Genomic DNA, 19,222 nt, shown 5'->3' with positions numbered 1-19,222 from the left:
CTGCAACTGATCATGTATGTCATGTCACTACATATTTACTGGAAAGTACATATTTTCTTAGGAAGTTGTATTGACCAACGTGGTCATGATTGATGAATATTTGCAGAAATAGTACCACAATTCCAATTTTCTTTACATAAAACTGAAAGATTTTAGTGAAAGTTTAGCTATATGGTTCCATCATTCTGGGTCAAGATTGGCATTTCTGTGACTGTAAGGTATGGGAGTTTCTGATAATGTGCCCTAGAAAAAGTGTCTGTACATCTGTTATTTACTGCCCTATAATAACCCTACCTCGCATGTACAGAACTAGTCCCCTGGGCCCAGATAGAACACATAACAACACCCACTCCCAAATATCCCGCTCTGGCCTGGTTGAGGCCCAATCACAGACTACAGGGGCGGTGTTGTGAAGTTTAGTTCAGCCAAGTTTAGCCTCAGTCCGATCCCCATGTCTTCTGTTCCCTCCCTCTTCCTCCCCTTGTCTCTTGTGCATGCTCAACACAGCCTGGATCAGTTAGTTCAGAGGTTCTGAGGAGGCACTACACAGCTCTGGGATCCACTTTGAAGTCAGTGTTCATTTAGCTACTGGTGAGATGGATAAGTGTGTGATGACACTCCCAGTCCTGCTGCTCTTCCTGGGCCTGGTTGTGATGTCCCAGTCCTGTCTGGAGCCAGCCTCTGCATACAGGTTCACTGGGGCTGTCTGTAGACTGACCTACCCTGCAGCGGTGGTCTGTGAGTATCTATCTTATTTATTCCTGTCTCCCTATGGTGTTCTGTAATGTTTTCCACCAGAACTGTTACTGTCAGGGTAGTTAACTGTTTTGTTAAGTATTGTCTTTAGTCTATATATAGACTAATTGTGTATTTTCTCTTCAGTAAATGAAAAGACGACCAAGGTCATCCAGGCTGCCTTCCAGCATGCCAAATATCCAAGCATCAGCAACGAGAAGTCTATTCTCTTTGTTGGAAAGGTGAAATATGGGCTTGCCAAGTGAGTGGACCTGACAGTCAGTATACCTGCACCACATGTACGCGCTTATGCTGTTCCTTTCATCCTCCTCCATTACCTCACATGCTCTTCTTTTATCCTGTATTCACTTACCATTGATAATGTATACAACACATGATTGGATGAATGCATAAGCACTATTTTTTCAATCAAAAACAGATTGAATGTCAACACTGTTGCCATTGCTTTGTTGGTTTGCTCCTTTATTCTTGCTAAAATGAACAACCAATAATAATGTCCTCGCCTGACCTTTGCCCTCTCAGCCTGGAGATCCATAACCTGTCGATTGGGCGGAGTGAGTTTGAGCTCATAGCAGGTGAAGGCATTGAGATTGCCATCTCCAACGTGTCTGCTGTTTTCAAGGGAACCATCCAGTATGGATATGGAAGCTGGCTGTGAGTCCTTCCATCAGTCATTGTGAACAGGGAGGATGAGAGGGATGGAAATAGTTTGTGACATGATTAGATATAACTTTCTAGATCTTACAGTTACGTATGTTGTGATTTATCCACATTTCATGTTGGCTACTACTTAAGTTTTGTATTGAATATCTACCTTGAATATCTGCGTGGCCATGACACTGCCATGTGTAATCTGTTTTGCAGTGTCAATGTGGGACATTCAGTAGACTTTGAAATTGATTCGCACATTGATCTTGGCATTAACCCCAAACTCTGTAAGTACCTTTTTCTGCCCATTGTTTTTGTGGTGTTCAATGTTCACTCTTCCTTCTCATTCTTCCTAAGAGTTTACAGGAATCTTATCTTACCTTTTGTAATGTATTTCCTGCCACTGATCATGTGCTTTCTCTGTCTCAGATTGTGGAAAGGGGAAAGTTGCTGCAGACACATCAGACTGCTACCTCACATTCCACAAGCTGGATCTCCTGCTGCAGGGAGACAGGGAGTAAGTGGCATTCTGGAACCCAGATAGTTTTATACACATAGTGTAAAATGGTATATCTGTAATGTCCTCTTCCTTCAAGGGAAGTAACTGCGACATGAAGGACAAACCCTGTGTTTTACATTCTGGCTTTAGGCCTGGCTGGCTCAAGAGGCTGTTCACAAACTTCATCACCTTCACTGTGAAGCTGGTTATTAAAAGCCAGGTGAGTGATGATTAGAGGGAAATATAGGAGAATAATGTACTGTTGGACCTAGGGTAGGCCATCATTGTAAATAAGAATTTGTTCTTAACTGACTTTCCTAATTAAATAAACCTGCAGTGTATCAAGGTATTGGACAGAGGCCTCACTGATAGCTCAACTCTGCCCTCTACTGTCTTGTTAATGCAACCCAGCAAAAACATTGTCACATCAGCTGCAACATAAAATGAAACAATGTCCCTGTTTTTGTTATCTTAGATCTGTAAGGAGATCAATAATGTGGCAAACATATTGGCTGACTTTATACAGGAACAAGCAGGTATGGACACGTTTGGGGATCCTGGGTAGATAACACACGAAGTCTATAGAGGTAACAAGACTTTCTCTTATTTAGAATATCTGTCAGTGACTATGTTAACATCTCCGTGTTGATTCCCACAGAGCAATTCCTTAGTGATGGTGACATCAGCATGGATATTGGAGTAACTTCTGCCCCTGTCATCACATCCAATTACATTGAATCATACCACAAGGTACTGTATATCCCTTTATTATCTAGCATCCATATTCATTGTACATGATGATGCACAATACCAATTGTTATTATATGTATTACAGTATCTTTCTTCTGTCTTCCCATAATGTCCAGGGTCTGGCCAAATACAACAACGTGACAGCTGTCATCAATGCGTCTGTATTCGACCCCGGCCAACTGACAGAGGACCGCATGCTGTACTTCTGGATCTCTGATGAGGTCTTCAACCCCCTGATTACAGCTGCCCACCAAGATAGACGTTTTGTCCTCAACATCTCTGGCCTGGAGCTCACAGTAGGTGTCTACCAGACTAGTGGAAGTCATGTGGACTAGTGTACAAGGCAGCATTTATCAGGAAAACAGTAATCAGGACTTGTTGTTGGGGTTTGGTCCACGGTGTTACAATATGGTAAAGGCAGGGAAACTGACTGGAGCACTGTGACAAGCAATGAAATTCTTGTTCATTACAAGCTGAATTAATGTGTTTGTTTTAATGTATGCCAGTTATTTAACATGGTCAATTTCATTTCAGGAACTGTTTAAGACACATTTGTCTACCCCCATTCCAGAGTTCCTAAGCCAGGTAATGTGACAAAGCCACTCAGGACAGTCCTCAGACAGACACAACATGCTTTTATCAGCTCCACAGACCATGCGACCTATCTTGGCCTCTGCAATTTAGTGGTGTTTTGAGTTTCATTGTATTTCAAACCTCTTATATTGTGTACACAGGTAAGTCAGTGTTTCTATCTGTCTGTTCCTGTATGAAACCTGTCTCTCTGTATCCCTTTGTCAGTTTCTGTCCTCTGAGGAGCCAGTGCTGAGGGTGTGGAGTGTGTCAGTGCCTCACCTGTGGACGACCCCAATGGGCATCTCTGTCAGAGCTGTGGCTGCAGCAGAGCTGACTAGCGGAGCTGAGGACATCCCAGGACTTTACTTTGAGATGGTCAGCCAAACAAACACTTGTTTTAATATTTTAAATGATAACCTAGCATCAGACAGTAATGTGTCCAAGAAGAGTAGCTGAATGGGGTTTGTCGTTGTCTAGGAGGTGGAGGTTGTTGTGACTGCTTCCTACGCCAAGAAGAAACTGATCCTAATCGCTACAACATCACAGTGAGTCCATTTACGCGCCTATACTGTAGTGAACATGTACATACACATGTATATGAACTGCATATGTGAGTAAAGGCATTACATGAAGACCATGCTTTTAATTGTTCTTGTGATACTGATTCCACTGTGCCTCTATAAGGGATACAGACTGTAATGGTTTAGTAAAACACTTTCTGATTGCATGGCAGTTTACTAACAAGTATACGGAACAAAAATATAAACGCAACATGTAAAGTGTTGGTCCCATGTTTCCTGAGCTGAAATAAAAGATCCCAGAAATGTTCGATATGCACAAAAAGCTTATTTCTCTCAAATTTTGGGCACAAATTAGTTTTCATCCCTGTTAGTGAGCATTTCTCCTTTGCCAAGATAATCCATCCACCTGACAGGTGTGGCATATCAAGAAGCTGATTATACAGCATGATCATTACAAAGGTGCATCTAGTGCTGGGGACAATAAATGGCCACTCTAAAATGTCCAGTTTTGTCACAATGCCTCAGATATCTCAAGTTTTGAGCAAGCATGCAATTGGCATGCTGAATGCAGGAATGTCCACCAAAGCTGTTGCAGAGAATTGAATGTCCATTTCTCTACCATAAGCCGCCTTCAACGCCAGCCTCACAAATGCTGACCACGTGTAACCACGCCAGCCCAGGACCTCCACATCTGGCGTCTTCACCTGCGGAATGGTCTGAAACCAGCCACCCGAACAGCTGATGAAACTGTGGGGTTTGCACAACTGATGAATTTCTGTTTAAACTGTCTGAAACCGTCTCAGGGAAGCTCATCTGCGTGCTCAAATCAAATCTCGAATCAAATTTTATTGGTAGCAGATGTTATTGCAGGTGTAGCGAAATGCTTGTGTTCCTAGCTCCAACATGCAGTAGTATCTAAAAATTCACTACAATACACCCAAATCTAAAAGTAAAATAATGGAATTAAGAAATATACAGTACCAGTCAAAAGTTTGTCCACACCTACTTATTCAAGGGTTTTTCTTTGTTTTTACTATTTTCTACATAGTAGAATAATAGTGATGACATCAAAACTATGAAATAACACATGGAATCATGTAATAACCAAAAATGTGTTAAACAAATCAAAATATATTTTAGATTTTAGATTCTTCAAAGTAGCCTTGATGACAGCTTTGGCATTCTCTCAACCAGCTTCATGAGGTAGTCACCTGGAATGCATTTCAATTAACAGTTAAACAGTTCCTTCTTAATGCGTTTGAGCCAATCAGTTGTGTTGTGACAAGATAGGGGTGGTATACAGAAGATAGCCCTATTTGGTAAAAGACCAAGTCCATATTATGGCAAGAATAGCACAAATAAGCAAAGAGAAAGGACTGTCCATCATTTAAGACATGAAGGTCAGTCAATCCGGAAAATGTATTTTATAGATTTTTTGTACCCCTTTTTTGTGGTGTCCAATTGGTAGTGACAGTCTTGTCCCATCGCTGCAACTCCTGTACGAACTGAGGAGAGGCGAAGGTCGAGAGCCGTGTGTCCTCCGAAACACGACCCCGCCAAGCCGCACTGCTTCTTGACACACTGCCCATTTAACCCGAAAGCCAGCAGCAGCAATGTGTCGGAGGAAACACCGTACACCTGGCAACCGTGTTAGCGTTGTTGCGCCCGGCACGCCACAGGAGTCGCTAGAGCGAGATGGGACAAGGACATCCCGGCCGGCCAAACCCTCCCCTAACCAGGACGACGCTGTGCCAATTATGTGCCACCTCATGGGTCTCCCGGTCGGCTGCGACACAGCCTGGAATCAAACCAGGATATATAGTGACACAGATAGCACTGCGATGCAGTGCCTTAGACCGCCGTGCCGCTCGGGAGGCCATGTGTCTGAACTTTTGACTGGTATTATATAAATATTAGGACGAGCAATGTCGGGGTGGCATTGACTAAAATACAGTAGATTAGAATAGAGTATATACATATGAAATGAGTAAAGCAGTATGTAAACATTATTAAAGTGACTAGTGTTCCATTAAAGTGAGCAGTGATTCCATGTCTATGTATATAGTGTAGCAGCATCTAAGGTGCAGGGTTGAATAACCGGGTGGTAGCCATCTAGTGATGGCTATATAAAAGTCTGATGGCCTTGAGATAGAAGCTGTGCTAGTAACACTGGCTGCAGTACCCATGGGGAGGGGGTCACACTCGAACAATCAGAGAGGGGGCATGTTATTGTGGCCCTGGTGGCACAAAATAATCAAAGGTCTGACTGCACAGAGATGCTTGGGGAAAATGGTCATAACGGGGACCAGAGTGTGTGTGTTTCAGGGTAATGGGGTGGATCTGATCTCTATCACCTAGGACTTGACATTGGTTAAGTCTTGCATGCTTTCTCAACAGCTGTAACTGTATATGCATTTGTAAATCAGGTCCTTTCTTGAGTTGGGCTCTGGAATGTAACAACCATTGGGCATCTGAGCTTATGGTTGATTGTGGGGGAAAGGGGTTGAGTGTGTAAGAGTGTATTTGTGTGTGTGTATATACCACATCTGTTGCAAGGGGGTAAGGATGTTAGGGACAATATAGGAGGAATCACAATAATGTTTTGCTAAAATAATAATTGCTTGACAAGAATTTAATGCATTGGCAATCCTGGTTACAGGTAACAATCCTTTCCATGAACTGTCAACATTATTACGCATATTAATTGTAAATGATGGAAATTAAGATACGCAAGAAATTTGAATATATAAATATTTTTAATAGCTATATATGAATCAAATTGAGGTGAGAGCATTGGAAATACTTTTAGCGGTTGATCTGCTTCTGTTCTGTGGGTGGCACTGTGTGCTCTTTTCAAAGGATGGGTCCTGGCCTCTCTGGGGGGGCTAGGGATCCGGAGGGACTGGGGTGGTCTGCCGGTCACTGGGATGACAACCCAACTTGGGATGGGGAGGGCTTTAGCGGGTGGAATAGTGGAGAACAATTGGAGGGTTACTTAGTAGCAATGCAAATATCATGGTACAGCTATATGGACACTCAATCACTATGGTACTTTTTAATGGTAAATTTACAAACATATATTATGGTAAATAGATTTGAAACTTGTATTTCATGGTAAATGGTGAAATAAGTATAATCAATTGTAATAGCTTAGCAAATAATAAGAAAAGAAGAACAATATTTACCTGGCTCAAAGAGAAGGAATATAATATCTAATGTTTACAGGAAACTCATTCAACAATTTAAAATTACGTTGTGTGTGAAAAGGACTGGGGGGGGGTGAAATATACTTCTCCCATTGGCAAAGTAACTCAAAAGGGGCGATGATATTAATTAACAGTAATTTTGATCCGAATGTGCAAATTGTCTAAACAGATCCGCAAGGTAGATGGATGATTTTAAATACGTTATTGGACCATAAACAGATATGGCTCATTAACCTTTTCACGCTTCTTTGAAAATATATATAATAAATGATCAACCCTGCAAGCAATACAAGACTCTATTATCATGGTGGGAGATTGGAATACTGTTTTAAATACCTTAATGGACCGTAATCAAAATCACATTACGAACTATCACCCTCGTGCTTTTAAGGAAATCATGAATGTCATGGATATATTGGAGCTGGTGGACATATGGAGGCTTAAATATCCTGACCTAGTGAGATATACAGGGGCTCCCGAGTGGTGCAGCAGTCTAAGGCACTACATCTCAGTGCTAGAGGCGTCACTATAGACCTTGGTTCGATTCCAGGCTGTATCACAACCGGCCATGATTGAGAGTCCTATAGGGCAGCGCACAATTGGCCCAGTGTTGTCCGGGTTAGGGTTTGGCCGAGGTAGGCCATCATTGTAAATAAGAATTTGTTCTTAACTGACTTGACTAGTTAAATAAAAAAACATGGAGGAGGCTCAATCAAGCTAGTTGTCTTGACTTCTTTCTTATGTCATTCTCATTGGCACCAAAAGTAAAAACGGTGTTGATAGGGGATCGAATGCTGTCGGACCATCAGATAATTGGCATATACATTGCTCTTACTGAATTTCCACATGGGCGAGGATATTGGACATTTAATCATAGCCTTTTGAATGATAACTTGTTTTTAACTAGGACAGAGTTATTTATAACTGAATATTTCCGACATAACATAGGTACAGCAAATCCCCTTATTGTATGGGACACTTTTTAAATGTGCCTTTAAAGGCCATGCTATTCAGTACTCATCTCTAAAACAAAAGCAATTCAGGTCTAAGGGGTCCAACTAATAAAGGAAATAGAAAGACTAACAGAATAGATAGGTAACAATAAAAACTGTATCATAGAGGCTCAGAATAAGTTAGAGGAAAAACAAAAAGAAACGGAGGAACTAATTCAACAAAGATCAAGAGTAATATATTATAATAATAAAGCAAACTGGATGGAATATGGGGAAAAATGCACCAAATTATTTTAAAATCTTCAACATAGAAATGCTACCAAAAATAATTTACTGAAACTTGTTACAAGTGACAGAGTCACCCATGATTCACCAAATTATATTTTGAAAGTGGAAGCGGAGTAGGCCTACTTTAAGGATATGTTTTAGTTTCAGTCTCCTCCATCTCCTCTAACTTAAGCTAATTGTATGGATAATTGTTTTTTTTTGTAAAATTAACAGCCATACAGAAATACTCATGTGAAGGTGAAATTACAGAGGAGGAACTTCTTGATGCAATTAAAGCCTTTAAGTCCGGGAAAACTCCAGGGCTGGATGGCATACCAGTAGAGGCATACCAAAACTGTTTTGATATACTCAAAGGACCATTATTAGCATGTTTTAATCACTCCTATGTTAGATTATCAGACACTCAACAAGAAGGTCTGATTTCATTATTACTGAAACAGAATACAAGTGGGAAATATAAAGATCCAGTCCATTGAAAAAAATTGGAGGCCCCTTACAATTCAGTATTGTGATGCAACAATTCTTGCAAAATGTACAGCGTATAGAATTTAAAAGGTATTGTCGGACATTATTCATTCTAATCAGACAGGCTTTTTACATGGATGAAACATTGGAGATAATATAAGGCAAGTACTGGAAATAATAGAACACTATGAAAAATCTGTGAAACTAGGCCTGCTTTCATAGCTGACTTTGAAAAGGCTATTGATAAAGTGTGACTGGAGTTTATATATAAATGCCTGGAGCATTACAATTTTGGAGAATCTCTTATAAAATGGGTTAAAATTATGTATAGTAACCCTAGGTGTAAAATAGTAAATAATGGCTACCTCTCAGAAAGATGTAAAATGTCAAGAGGAGTAAAACAAGGTTGTCCACTATTGGCATATCTATGTATTATGGCCATCAAAATGTTAGCCATTAAAATCAGATCCAACAATAAATATCAAGGGATTAGAAATACAGGGCTTAAAAGCAAAGGTGTCATTGTAAACTGATGATTCATGTTTTCTTTTAAATCCACAACTTGGATACCTCCACAGCCTCATAGAGGATCTAGATAATTGTTCTAATCTCTCTGGATTACAACCAAATTATCATAAATGTACTATATCATGTATTGGATCACAAAAAAAACAACTTTTACATTACTGTGTAGTTTACCAATAAAATTGTCTGATGGTGATGTAGATATACTAGGTATACATATCCTGAAATAAATACATAATCTCACTCCAATACATTTTAATAGAGCGTTAGCAAAAATAGATAAGATCTTGCTACCATTGAAAGGTAAATACCTTTCTATTTGTGGAAAAATCACCCTGATTAACTCTTTAGTAATATCCCAGTTTACCTATTTGTTTATGGTGTTGCTTACACCTAGAGAACAGTTTTTTAAATTATATGAGAAAAACATTCAAGTTTATTTGGAATGGCAAGCCAGACAAAATTAAATGGGCCTATTTATATAATGAATATGAATTCGGATGAATTATGGAATTATTAAATTAATTATTAAAGCATTATACCTCTCACTAAAGGCTTCAGTCATACAAAAGTTACACTTAAATCCGAACTGGTTCTCTAGCAAATTAGTAAGAATGTCTCACCCTATGTTCAAGAAAGGCCTTTTTTCCCTTAATTCAGATTACAACCTCTCACTTTCAGTTATTTGAAAAGGAAATCCTCTCCCAAATATCGCTATTTTAAAAAGAAGCCATGGAAAGTTTGTTGCAATTTCAATTTAACCTACCAGAAAAGACAACAAATAATACAACAAATATTATGCTTAAACTCAAATATACTAATTGATTAAAAAAACAGTATGTTTTGAAATTCTTTTTTAAAAAGGTATAATCTTCATAAATTATATTATAAATAGGACTGGTGGAGTTATGTCACACATGCAGCTAACAAAAACATATGGAAATGTCTGCTCTATCCAAAATTACAACCAACTAATTGCAGCATTATCGCAAAAATGGAAGAGGCAAGTGGAAGGGGGAAAAAGTAAGGAACTTGTCTGCCGGCTCTGCATTAAAGACCATCATTGGTTAAAGAAAATTGCGATAAATAAAAAAGTATATCAGTTTCATTTAAGGACCAAAAAAATGGACAGCTGTGCCATATAGATTGCAAAATAGTTGGGAAGAGATTTTCGACGTACCGATTCCATGGCACATGGTTTATGAACTGATACGCAAAACGACATCGGATCGAACCCACAAATGCTGATGCACCAGATACTCAACTATTCTAAAGGCCAGTTTTATTGCTTCTTTAATCAGGACAACAGTTTTCAGCTGTGCTAACATAATTGCAAACGGGTTTTCTAATGATCAATCAGCCTTTTACATTTACATTTAAGTCATTTAGCAGACGCTCTTATCCAGAGCGACTTACAAATTGGTGGATTCACCTTATGATATCCAGTGGAACAACCACTTTACAATAGTGCATCTAAATCTTTTAAGGGGGGGGTAGAAGGATTACTTTATCCTATCCTAGGTATTCCTTAAAGAGGTGGGGTTTCAGGTGTCTCCGGAAGGTGGTGATTGACTCCGCTGTCCTGGCGTCGTGAGGGAGCTTGTTCCACCATTGGGGTGCCAGAGCAGCGAACAGTTTTGACTGGGCTGAGCGGGAACTGTGCTTCCTCAGAGGTAGGGAGGCGAGCTGGCCAGAGGTGGATGAACGCAGTGCCCTTGTTTGGGTGTAGGGCCTGATCAGAGCCTGAAGGTACGGAGGTGCCGTTCCCCTCACAGCTCCGTAGGCAAGCACCATGGTCTTGTAGCGGATGCGAGCTTCAACAGGAAGCCAGTGGAGAGAGCGGAGGAGCGGGGTGACGTGAGAGAACTTGGGAAGGTTGAACACCAGACGGGCTGCGGCGTTCTGGATGAGTTGTAGGGGTTTAATGGCACAGGCAGGGAGCCCAGCCAACAGCGAGTTGCGGTAATCCAGACGGGAGATGACAAGTGCCTGGATTAGGACCTGCGCCGCTTCCTGTGTGAGGCAGGGTCGTACTCTGCGAATGTTGTAGAGCATGAACCTACAGGATCGGGTCACCGCCTTGATGTTAGTAGAGAACGAGAGGGTGTTGTCCAGGGTCACGCCAAGGTTCTTAACACTCTGGGAGGAGGACACAATGGAGTTGTCAACCGTCATGGCGAGATCATGGAACGGGCAGTCCTTCCCCGGGAGGAAGAGCAGCTCCGTCTTGCCGAGGTTCAGCTTGAGGTGGTGATCCGTCATCCACACTGATATGTCTGCCAGACATGCAGAGATGCGATTCGCCACCTGGTTATCAGAAAATGATCAACTTGGATTAGCTAACACAACGTGCCATTGGAACACAGGAGTGATGGTTGCTGATAATGAGCCTCTGTACGCCTATGTAGATATTCCATAAAATATCAGTCGTTTCCAGCTACAATAGTCATTTACAACATTAACAATGTCTACACTGTATTTCTGATCAATTTGATGTTATTTTAATGGACATAAAATGTGCTTTTCTTTAAGTGACCCAAAACTTTTGAACGATATGTATGTATGTATGTATGTATGTATATATATATATATATATATATATATATATATATATATATATATATTTGAAAAAATATATATGGGGGATTAGAAGTGATGCAGACAATTACATTGATGGAAGCTACAATCTATCTGCAATATTAAAGCTGATCTACCCCCTAAAAAAAAGTTTTTCAGTCTCTCGGTCTGATGCACCTGTACTGACTTCGCCTTCTGGATGATAACAGGGTGAACAGGCCGTGGCTCGGGTGGTTGATGTCCTTGATTACCTTTTTGTCTTTCCTGTGACATCGGGTGGTGTAGGTGTCCTGAAGGGCAGGCAGTGTGCCCCCGGTCATGCGTTGGGCAGACCGCACCACCCTCTGGAGAACCCTGCTGTTGCGGGTGGTGCAGTTGATATGGCCCGACTGGATGCTCTCAATTGTGCATCTGTAAAAGTTTTAGGGGCCAAGACAAATTTCTTCAGCCTCCTGAGGTTGAAAAGGCACTGTTGCACCTTCTTCACCACGCTGTCTGTATGGGTGGACCTTTTCAGATCATCAATGAATGACTAAAATGAATGACGTGTACGCCGAGGAACTTGAAGCTTTCCACCTTCTCCACTGCGGTCCCATCAATGTGGATAGGGGCGTGCTCCCTCAGCTTTTTCCTGAAGTCAAGGATCAGCTCCTTCGTTTTGTTGATGTTGAGGGAGAGGATATTTTCCTGGCACCGCTCCACCAGGGCCCTCACCTCCTCCCTGTGGGCTGTCTCGTGTGATAGAAGAATTACATATTTACCTGATTTGTTGGATATTTGACAATTACTTAACAAACAGTAAGATATTTCTGTCCTGCTAATGCTGAGTTTTATGGTGTCCACTCTAGCTTCCTGCAGCTAGTCTGGGTGTCGAGGACATTGGTTTTACTGGAGATAGCTTGAAGCTGACAATTGATTGATGTCTCTGTGATAAAAAAAAAAACAAACAGCCACATTTCATTTTATGGTTAGTGGTGCATGTGAGACATATGTCTCCGGTCTGATTGAGCCTGCATTCCATGGACAAGATATGGTGTATGTTTAGCTGGGATAGAGAGTAGTAGAACAAAGGCCTCAATGGTCCTTAGACATCCTGGCATCTGGGAAATTAGGCCAGGGGTTAAGATAACGCCAGGGGCAGCTAAAGGCAGGATGAGCCCAAAGTGGCTTATGGTGCCCCCCAATCTATATGGGAGTGGTGGAACCAAGCATTCTGGGTATTAGCTATATGAACTGTGCATTGTATGATTCAGGCTCTCAGCCTAGCAGTCAGAACAAGACTGTTGGGCTGACGGTGTCATTATTGCAATAATTAATCGATATTTTAAAAAAAATGATTGTTTGAAGAAATAACCAAGTCTCTCTCAGGACTGAATTTCCACGACTCTCGTCATTGTTGGTAATCAGGCTTACTATGGTTGTGTCGTCTGCAAACTTGATGACTGAGTGGGAGGCGTGTGTGGCCACACGCAGTCATGGGTGAACAAGGACTACAGGAGGAGGCTGAGCACGCACCCTTGTGGGGCCCCTGTGTAGAGGATCAGTGAAGTGGAGGTGTTGTTTCCTACCTTCACCACCTATGGGCGGCCCGTCAGGAAGTCCAGGACCCAGTTCCATAGAGCGGGGTTCAGACCCAGGGCCTCGAGCTTTAGGATGAGCTTGGAGTTTACTATGGTGTTGAAGGCTGAGCTATAGTCAATGAACAGCATTCTTACATAGGTATTCCTCTTGTGCAGATGGGATAAGGAAGTGTGCAGTGCAATGACGATTGCATCATCTGTGGATCTATTGAGCGGCAAGCAAATTGAAGTGGGTCCAGGGTGTCAGGTAAGGTAGAGGTGATATGATCCTTAACTAGCCTCTCAAAGCACTTCATGATGACAGAAGTGAGTGCTGTGGGGTGAAAGTCATTTAGTTCAGTTACCTTTGCTTTCTTAGGTACTCACCAGGGTCTTGGCCTGCCTGCAGTTTGGTGTCATAACTGATTTCAGTGGGAAAATGCTCACCTTCAATGGCCACTGGCATGCTGGAGAAGTGTGCTCTTCATGAATCCCGGTTTCAACTGTACCGGGCAGATGGCAGACAGCGTGCATGGCGTTGTGTGGGCGAGTGGTTTGCTGATGCCAACGTTGTGAACAGAGTGCTCCATGGTGGCGGTGGGGTTATGTTATGGGCAGGCATAAGCTACGGACAATGAACACAAGTGCATTTTATCGATGGCAATTTGAATGCACAGAGATACTGTGACGAGATCCTGAGGCCGATTGTCGTGCCATTCATCAGCCACCATCACCTCATGTTTCAGCATGATAATCCATGGCCTCATGTCACAAGGATCTGTACACAATTCCTGGAAGCTAAAAATGTCTCAGTTCTTCCATGGCCTGCATAATCACCAACATTGAGTATGTTTGGGATGCTCTGGAACGACGTGTATGACAGCGTGTTCCAGTTCCCACCAATATTCAGCAACTTCACACAGCCATTGAAGAGGAGTGGGACAACATTCCACAGGCCACAATCAAGAGCCTGATCAACTCTATGTGAAGGAGATGTGTCGCGCTGCATGAGGCAAATGGGGATCACAGCGGATACTGACTGGTTTTCCGATCCACGCCCCTACTTTTTGAAAAAGTTATCTGTGACCAACAGATGCATATCTGTATTTCCAGTCATGTGCCTAATTTATTTATTTCAATTGGCTGATTTCCTTATATGAACTGTAACTCGGTAAAATCTTAGAAACTGTTGCATGTTGAGTTTTATATTTTTGTTCAGTGTACCTCACACTGCTGCCTATGTCTGTGCAAGTAAAGAAACAACACTTATGTGACTTTGCTTCTTCCCACAAAAGAATTTCCATAATGAAGGATTCACTGTCCACAGACACACTGCAGGTGAGAATTAAATAGGCTGAATCCCAATCTAAGTGACCAGTAGCGGTGGTACATTGCTTTATTTCTCATTTCCCTATGCTCTCCAGATGGTTGAAGCCCACATTGAATATTTGAAAGAGGCAGTGGAGAAAATAGGGGTCCCAAAAGTAATATCCGGTGAGTACTGTTTCATCCTCTCACACTTAGTGAATTGTGATATACAGTGCATATGGAAAGTATTCAGACCCACATTTTGTTACATTACAGCCTTATTCTAAAATTAATTTAATTGTTTTTTTTCTTATCAAACTACAGTTAAAGTTTGCACACACCTTAGCCAAATACATTTAAACTCAGTTTTTCACAATTCCTGACATTTAATCCTAGTACAAATTCCTTGTCTTAGGTCTGTTAGTATCACCACTTTATTTTGAGAATGTGAAATGTCCGAATAATAGTAGAGAGAATTATTTATTTCAGCTTTTATTTCTTTCATCACATTCCCAGTGGGTCAGAAGTTTACATACACTCAATTAGCATTTGGTAGCATTGCCTATAAATTGTTTAACTTGGGTCAAACATTTCAGGCAGCCTTCCACAAGCTTCCCACAATAAGTTGGGTGATTTTTGGCCCATTCCTCCTGACAGAGCTGGTGTAACTGAGTCAGGTTTGTAGGCCTCCTTGCTCGCACACGCTTTTTCAGTTCTGCCTACAAATTTTCTATAGGATTGAGGTCAGGGCTTTGTGATGGCCACTCCAATACCTTGACCTTGTTGTCCTTAAGCCATTTTGCCACAACTTTGGAAGTACGCTTGGGGTCTTTGTCCATTTGGAAAACCCATTTATGACCAAGCTTTAACTTCCTGACTGATGTCTTGAGATGTTGTTTCAATATATCCACGTAATTTTCCTCTCCCATAATGCCATCTATTTTGTGAAGTTCATCAGTCCCTCCTGCAGCAAAGCACCCCCACAACATGATGCTGCCACCCCTGTACTTCACGGTTGGGATGGTGTTCTTCGGCTTGCAAGCCTCCCCCTTCTTCCTCCAAACATAACGATGGTCATTATGGCCAAACAGTTCTATTTTTGTTTCATCAGACCAGAGGACATTTCTCCAAAAAGTATGATCTTTTTCCCCATGTGCAGTTGCAAACCGTAGTCTGGCTTTTTTATGGCGGTTTTGGAGCAGTGGCTTCTTCCTTGCTGAGCAGCCTTTCCGGTTATGTCGATATAGGACTCGTTTTACTGTGGATTTACATACTTTTGTACCTGTTTCCTCCAGCATCTTCACACAGTCCTTTGCTGTTGTTCTGGGATTGATTTGCACTTTTCTCACCAAAGTACGTTCATCTCTACAAGACAGAACACGTCTCCTTCCTGAGCGGTATGACTGCTGCATGGTCCCATGGTGTTTATACTTGCGTACTATTGGTTGTACAGATGAATGTGGTACCGTCAGGCATTTGGAAATTGCTCCCAAGGATGAACCATACTTGTGGAGGTCTACAATTTTTTTTCTGAGGTCTTGGCTGATTTCTTTTGATTTTCCCATGATGTCAAGCAAAGAGACACTGAGTTTGAAGGTAGGCCTTGAAATACATCCACAGGTACACCTCCAATTGACTCAAATAATGTGAAGTAGCCTATCAGAAGCTTCTAAAGCCATGACATCATTTTCTGGAATTTTCCAAGTTGTTTAAAGGCACAGTCAACTTAGTGTATGTACATTTCTGACCCACTGGAATTGTGATACAGTGAATTATAAGTTAAATAATCTGTCTGTAAACGTTTGTTGGAAAGATTACTTGTGTCATGCACAAAGTAGATGTCCTAACCGACTTGCCAAAACTATAGTTTGTTAACAAGAAATTTGTGGAGTGGTTGAAAAACGAGTTTTAATGACTCCAACCTAAGTGTATGTAAACTTCCGACTTTAACTGTACATACAATACCCATAAAGACAAAGCAAAAACTGTTTTTTTTAATATAACATTTACAAAAGTACTTAGACCCTTTACTCAGTACTTTGTAGAAGCATCTTTGGCAGCGATTACAGCCTCAAGTCTTCTTGAGTATGACGCTACAAGCTTGGCACACCTGTATTTGGGGAGTTTCCCCCATTCTTCTCTGCAGATCCTCTCAAGCTCTGTCAAGTTGGATGGGGAGCGTTGCTGCACAGCTATTTCCAGGTCTCTCCAGAGATGTTCGATCGGGTTCAAGTCAGGGGTCTGGCTGGGCCACTCAAGGACATTCAGAGACTTTTCCTGATGCCACCCCTGCGATGTCTTGGCTGTGTGTTTAGGGTCATTGTCCTGTTGGAAGGTGAGCCTTCACCCCAGTCTGAGGTCCTGAGCTATCTGGAGCAGGTTTTCATCAAGGATCTCTCTGTACTTTGCGCTGTTCATCTTTCCCTCAATTGTGACTAGTCTCACAGTCCCTGACTAGTCTCACAGTCCCTGCTGCTGAAAAAATCCCCACGGCATGATGCTGCCATGTTTCACCATGAGGATGGTGCCAGTTTTCCTCCAAACATGATGATTGACATTCAAAGAGTTTAATCTTGGTTTCATCAGACCAGAGAATGTTGTTTCTTGTGATCTGAGAGTCCTTTTGGCAAACTCCAAGCGGGCTGTCATGTGCCTTTTACTGAGGAGTGGTTTTGGTCTGGCCACTCTACCATAAAGGCCTGATTGGTGGAGTGCTGCAGAGATGGTTGTCCTTCTGGATGGTTCTCCCATCTCCACAGAGCAACTCTGAAGCTCTGTCAGTGTGACCATCGGGTTCTTGGTCACCTCCCTGACCAAGGCCCTTCTTCCCCGATTGATCAGTTTGGCCGGGCGGCCAACTCTAGGAAGAGTCTTGGTGGTTCCAAACTTCTTCCATTTAAGAATGATGGAGGCCACTGTGTTCTTGGGGACCTTCAATGCTGTTTGGAACCCTTCCCCAGATCTGTGTCTCGACACAATCCTGTCTCGGAGCTCTACGGACAATTCCTTCGACCTCATGGCTTGGTTTTTGCTCTGACATGCACTGTCAACTGTAGGACCTTATATGTGTGCGGCTTTCCCAATTGTGTCCAATCAATTGAATTTACCACAGGTGGACTCCAATGAAGTTGTAGAAACATCTCAAGGATGATCAATGGATACAGGATGCACCTGAGCTCAATTTCGAGTCTCATAGCAAAGGGTCCGAATAGTTATGTAAATAAGGTATTTCTGTTTTTTACTTTTTATACATTTGCAAACATTTGTTTTCGATTTTTTTTAATCCATTTTAGAATAAGGCTGTAACGTAACAAAATGTGGAAAAAGTCAAGGGGTCTGAATACTTTCCGAATGCAAGGTAAGTGTGTTGTTGTGAACAATATGTTCCTCTTTTGACCCTGTTTTCTTAGAACTAGAACCAAGTTTAACTGCACTACTGGACAAACAGGGAGCAAATCTGTTTGAACTCATCGAACCCCAGGTTGTTTCTCAGGATGTGAGTACTCATACATACACCCTCACTTCATTCTTACTCATCATAAACTCAAATTAAAATATATACACAAACTATAGGACTAAATAAATATTTTACAGAACTGATACTATTCATTGTCATTTGTCTTTCTGTCTGTAGGGTTTTGTGATTATCCAGACAGACTTTGCCTTTCCTCATCATCTGCTTGTGGAATTCCTCAGGAAGACTCTGGAGTGATTCTAATATTGAGATGCTGGGAGTGGTCACAGGCGCTCCCTGTCCCTGTGCATCAAATCACATACAGTAGGCTACAGTATACTGAGGTCTAATGTGCAATGTTTTGAATGACTGTATTAGTGGAAGTGTTGATAAACGTACACTTGGGAATACAATTACTAGTTGTATTTGCACATTAAACAGGAATAGGTGCAAACACATAGCAAATCGGGCACTCTGTGTGTGAAAAGGTTTTTGAAAAGGTCATTACACTCATTATGAACTTCTGTATTGACATGGTTGATTCTGTCTCTTAACCTTGCCCCTAAAGCTGAATTAGATATTCAACTTGTCTCAATTAGGAACATGATTTGTATTTGCATACTGTAAGTAGAGGGTTAAATGTGACCATGGCAGTTGGGTATTTCTGCTCATGTCTTGTGATTGGATTGGTTAATTTAATATTCCATGGTTAAGGTGGCACAGAGCAGGTAGAACCGGTTCCTCTGCCAACTGCCCTGATGTACCAGGTGTCCCTCTGCCCTCTGGGAAGATTGCTTCAGAATGGAAACAATACCAACTTGTTTGGTCTCTGAAATGTCTTACTGAAATGTGCAGTTTTGTAAATAAACAAAAATACGGTTGATGGTAGTCTCCTTTTAATTCACACACTTGTTTTATAAAGTAAAGTAATAGAGGAGATATGTATTGGAAAAGTATTGGAAAATAAGTTATATTGCATAATACATATAGGGACAATCTAATTATATAAAGGAAAGTACTACATCTTCACAATGAAAGAAAGTCTTATCATATAATGATATTGCCTGGCCCTTCCACCTCTCCTCCAGCAATATGCTTATGACTGTATAGCCTACATGTAGCCGGGTCATTCCTACAATG

General features: G+C 41.5%; 1 protein-coding gene across 1 annotated transcript; it reads left to right on the top strand.

The window, feature by feature from the left end:
- The first annotated feature begins 446 nt into the window (after positions 1-446).
- On the top strand, positions 447-18,963 carry LOC106560849 (cholesteryl ester transfer protein). The gene is made up of 16 exons (XM_014124222.2): positions 447-738; positions 883-997; positions 1,279-1,410; positions 1,621-1,691; positions 1,834-1,921; positions 2,054-2,123; positions 2,379-2,439; positions 2,562-2,653; positions 2,770-2,949; positions 3,188-3,238; positions 3,452-3,601; positions 3,704-3,771; positions 14,616-14,658; positions 14,745-14,814; positions 18,039-18,124; positions 18,263-18,963. The coding sequence occupies exons 1-16, from the start codon at positions 597-599 to the stop codon at positions 18,338-18,340; spliced, it is 1,497 nt and encodes a 498-aa protein (XP_013979697.2). The 5' UTR covers positions 447-596; the 3' UTR covers positions 18,341-18,963.
- Positions 18,964-19,222: the final 259 nt, after the last annotated feature.

This window comes from Salmo salar, chromosome ssa10 (genome assembly GCF_905237065.1).
Source record: "Salmo salar chromosome ssa10, Ssal_v3.1, whole genome shotgun sequence".
Taxonomy (NCBI): Eukaryota; Metazoa; Chordata; class Actinopteri; order Salmoniformes; family Salmonidae; genus Salmo; species Salmo salar.
The sequence above is the reverse complement of the archived record's forward strand: the minus strand, read 5'-3'. Positions and strand labels throughout refer to the sequence as shown.

What these genes read in the sequence shown, in the direction of transcription:
- LOC106560849 (XM_014124222.2), top strand. Translation starts at nt 597, where the DNA reads ATGGATAAGTGTGTGATGACACTCCCAGTCCTGCTGCTCTTCCTGGGC. An exon ending in GTGAAATATGGGCTTGCCAA is followed by an intron (nt 998 to 1,278) that starts GTGAGTGGACCT and finishes TTGCCCTCTCAG; the next exon opens with CCTGGAGATCCATAACCTGT. An exon ending in TATGGATATGGAAGCTGGCT is followed by an intron (nt 1,411 to 1,620) that starts GTGAGTCCTTCC and finishes TCTGTTTTGCAG; the next exon opens with TGTCAATGTGGGACATTCAG.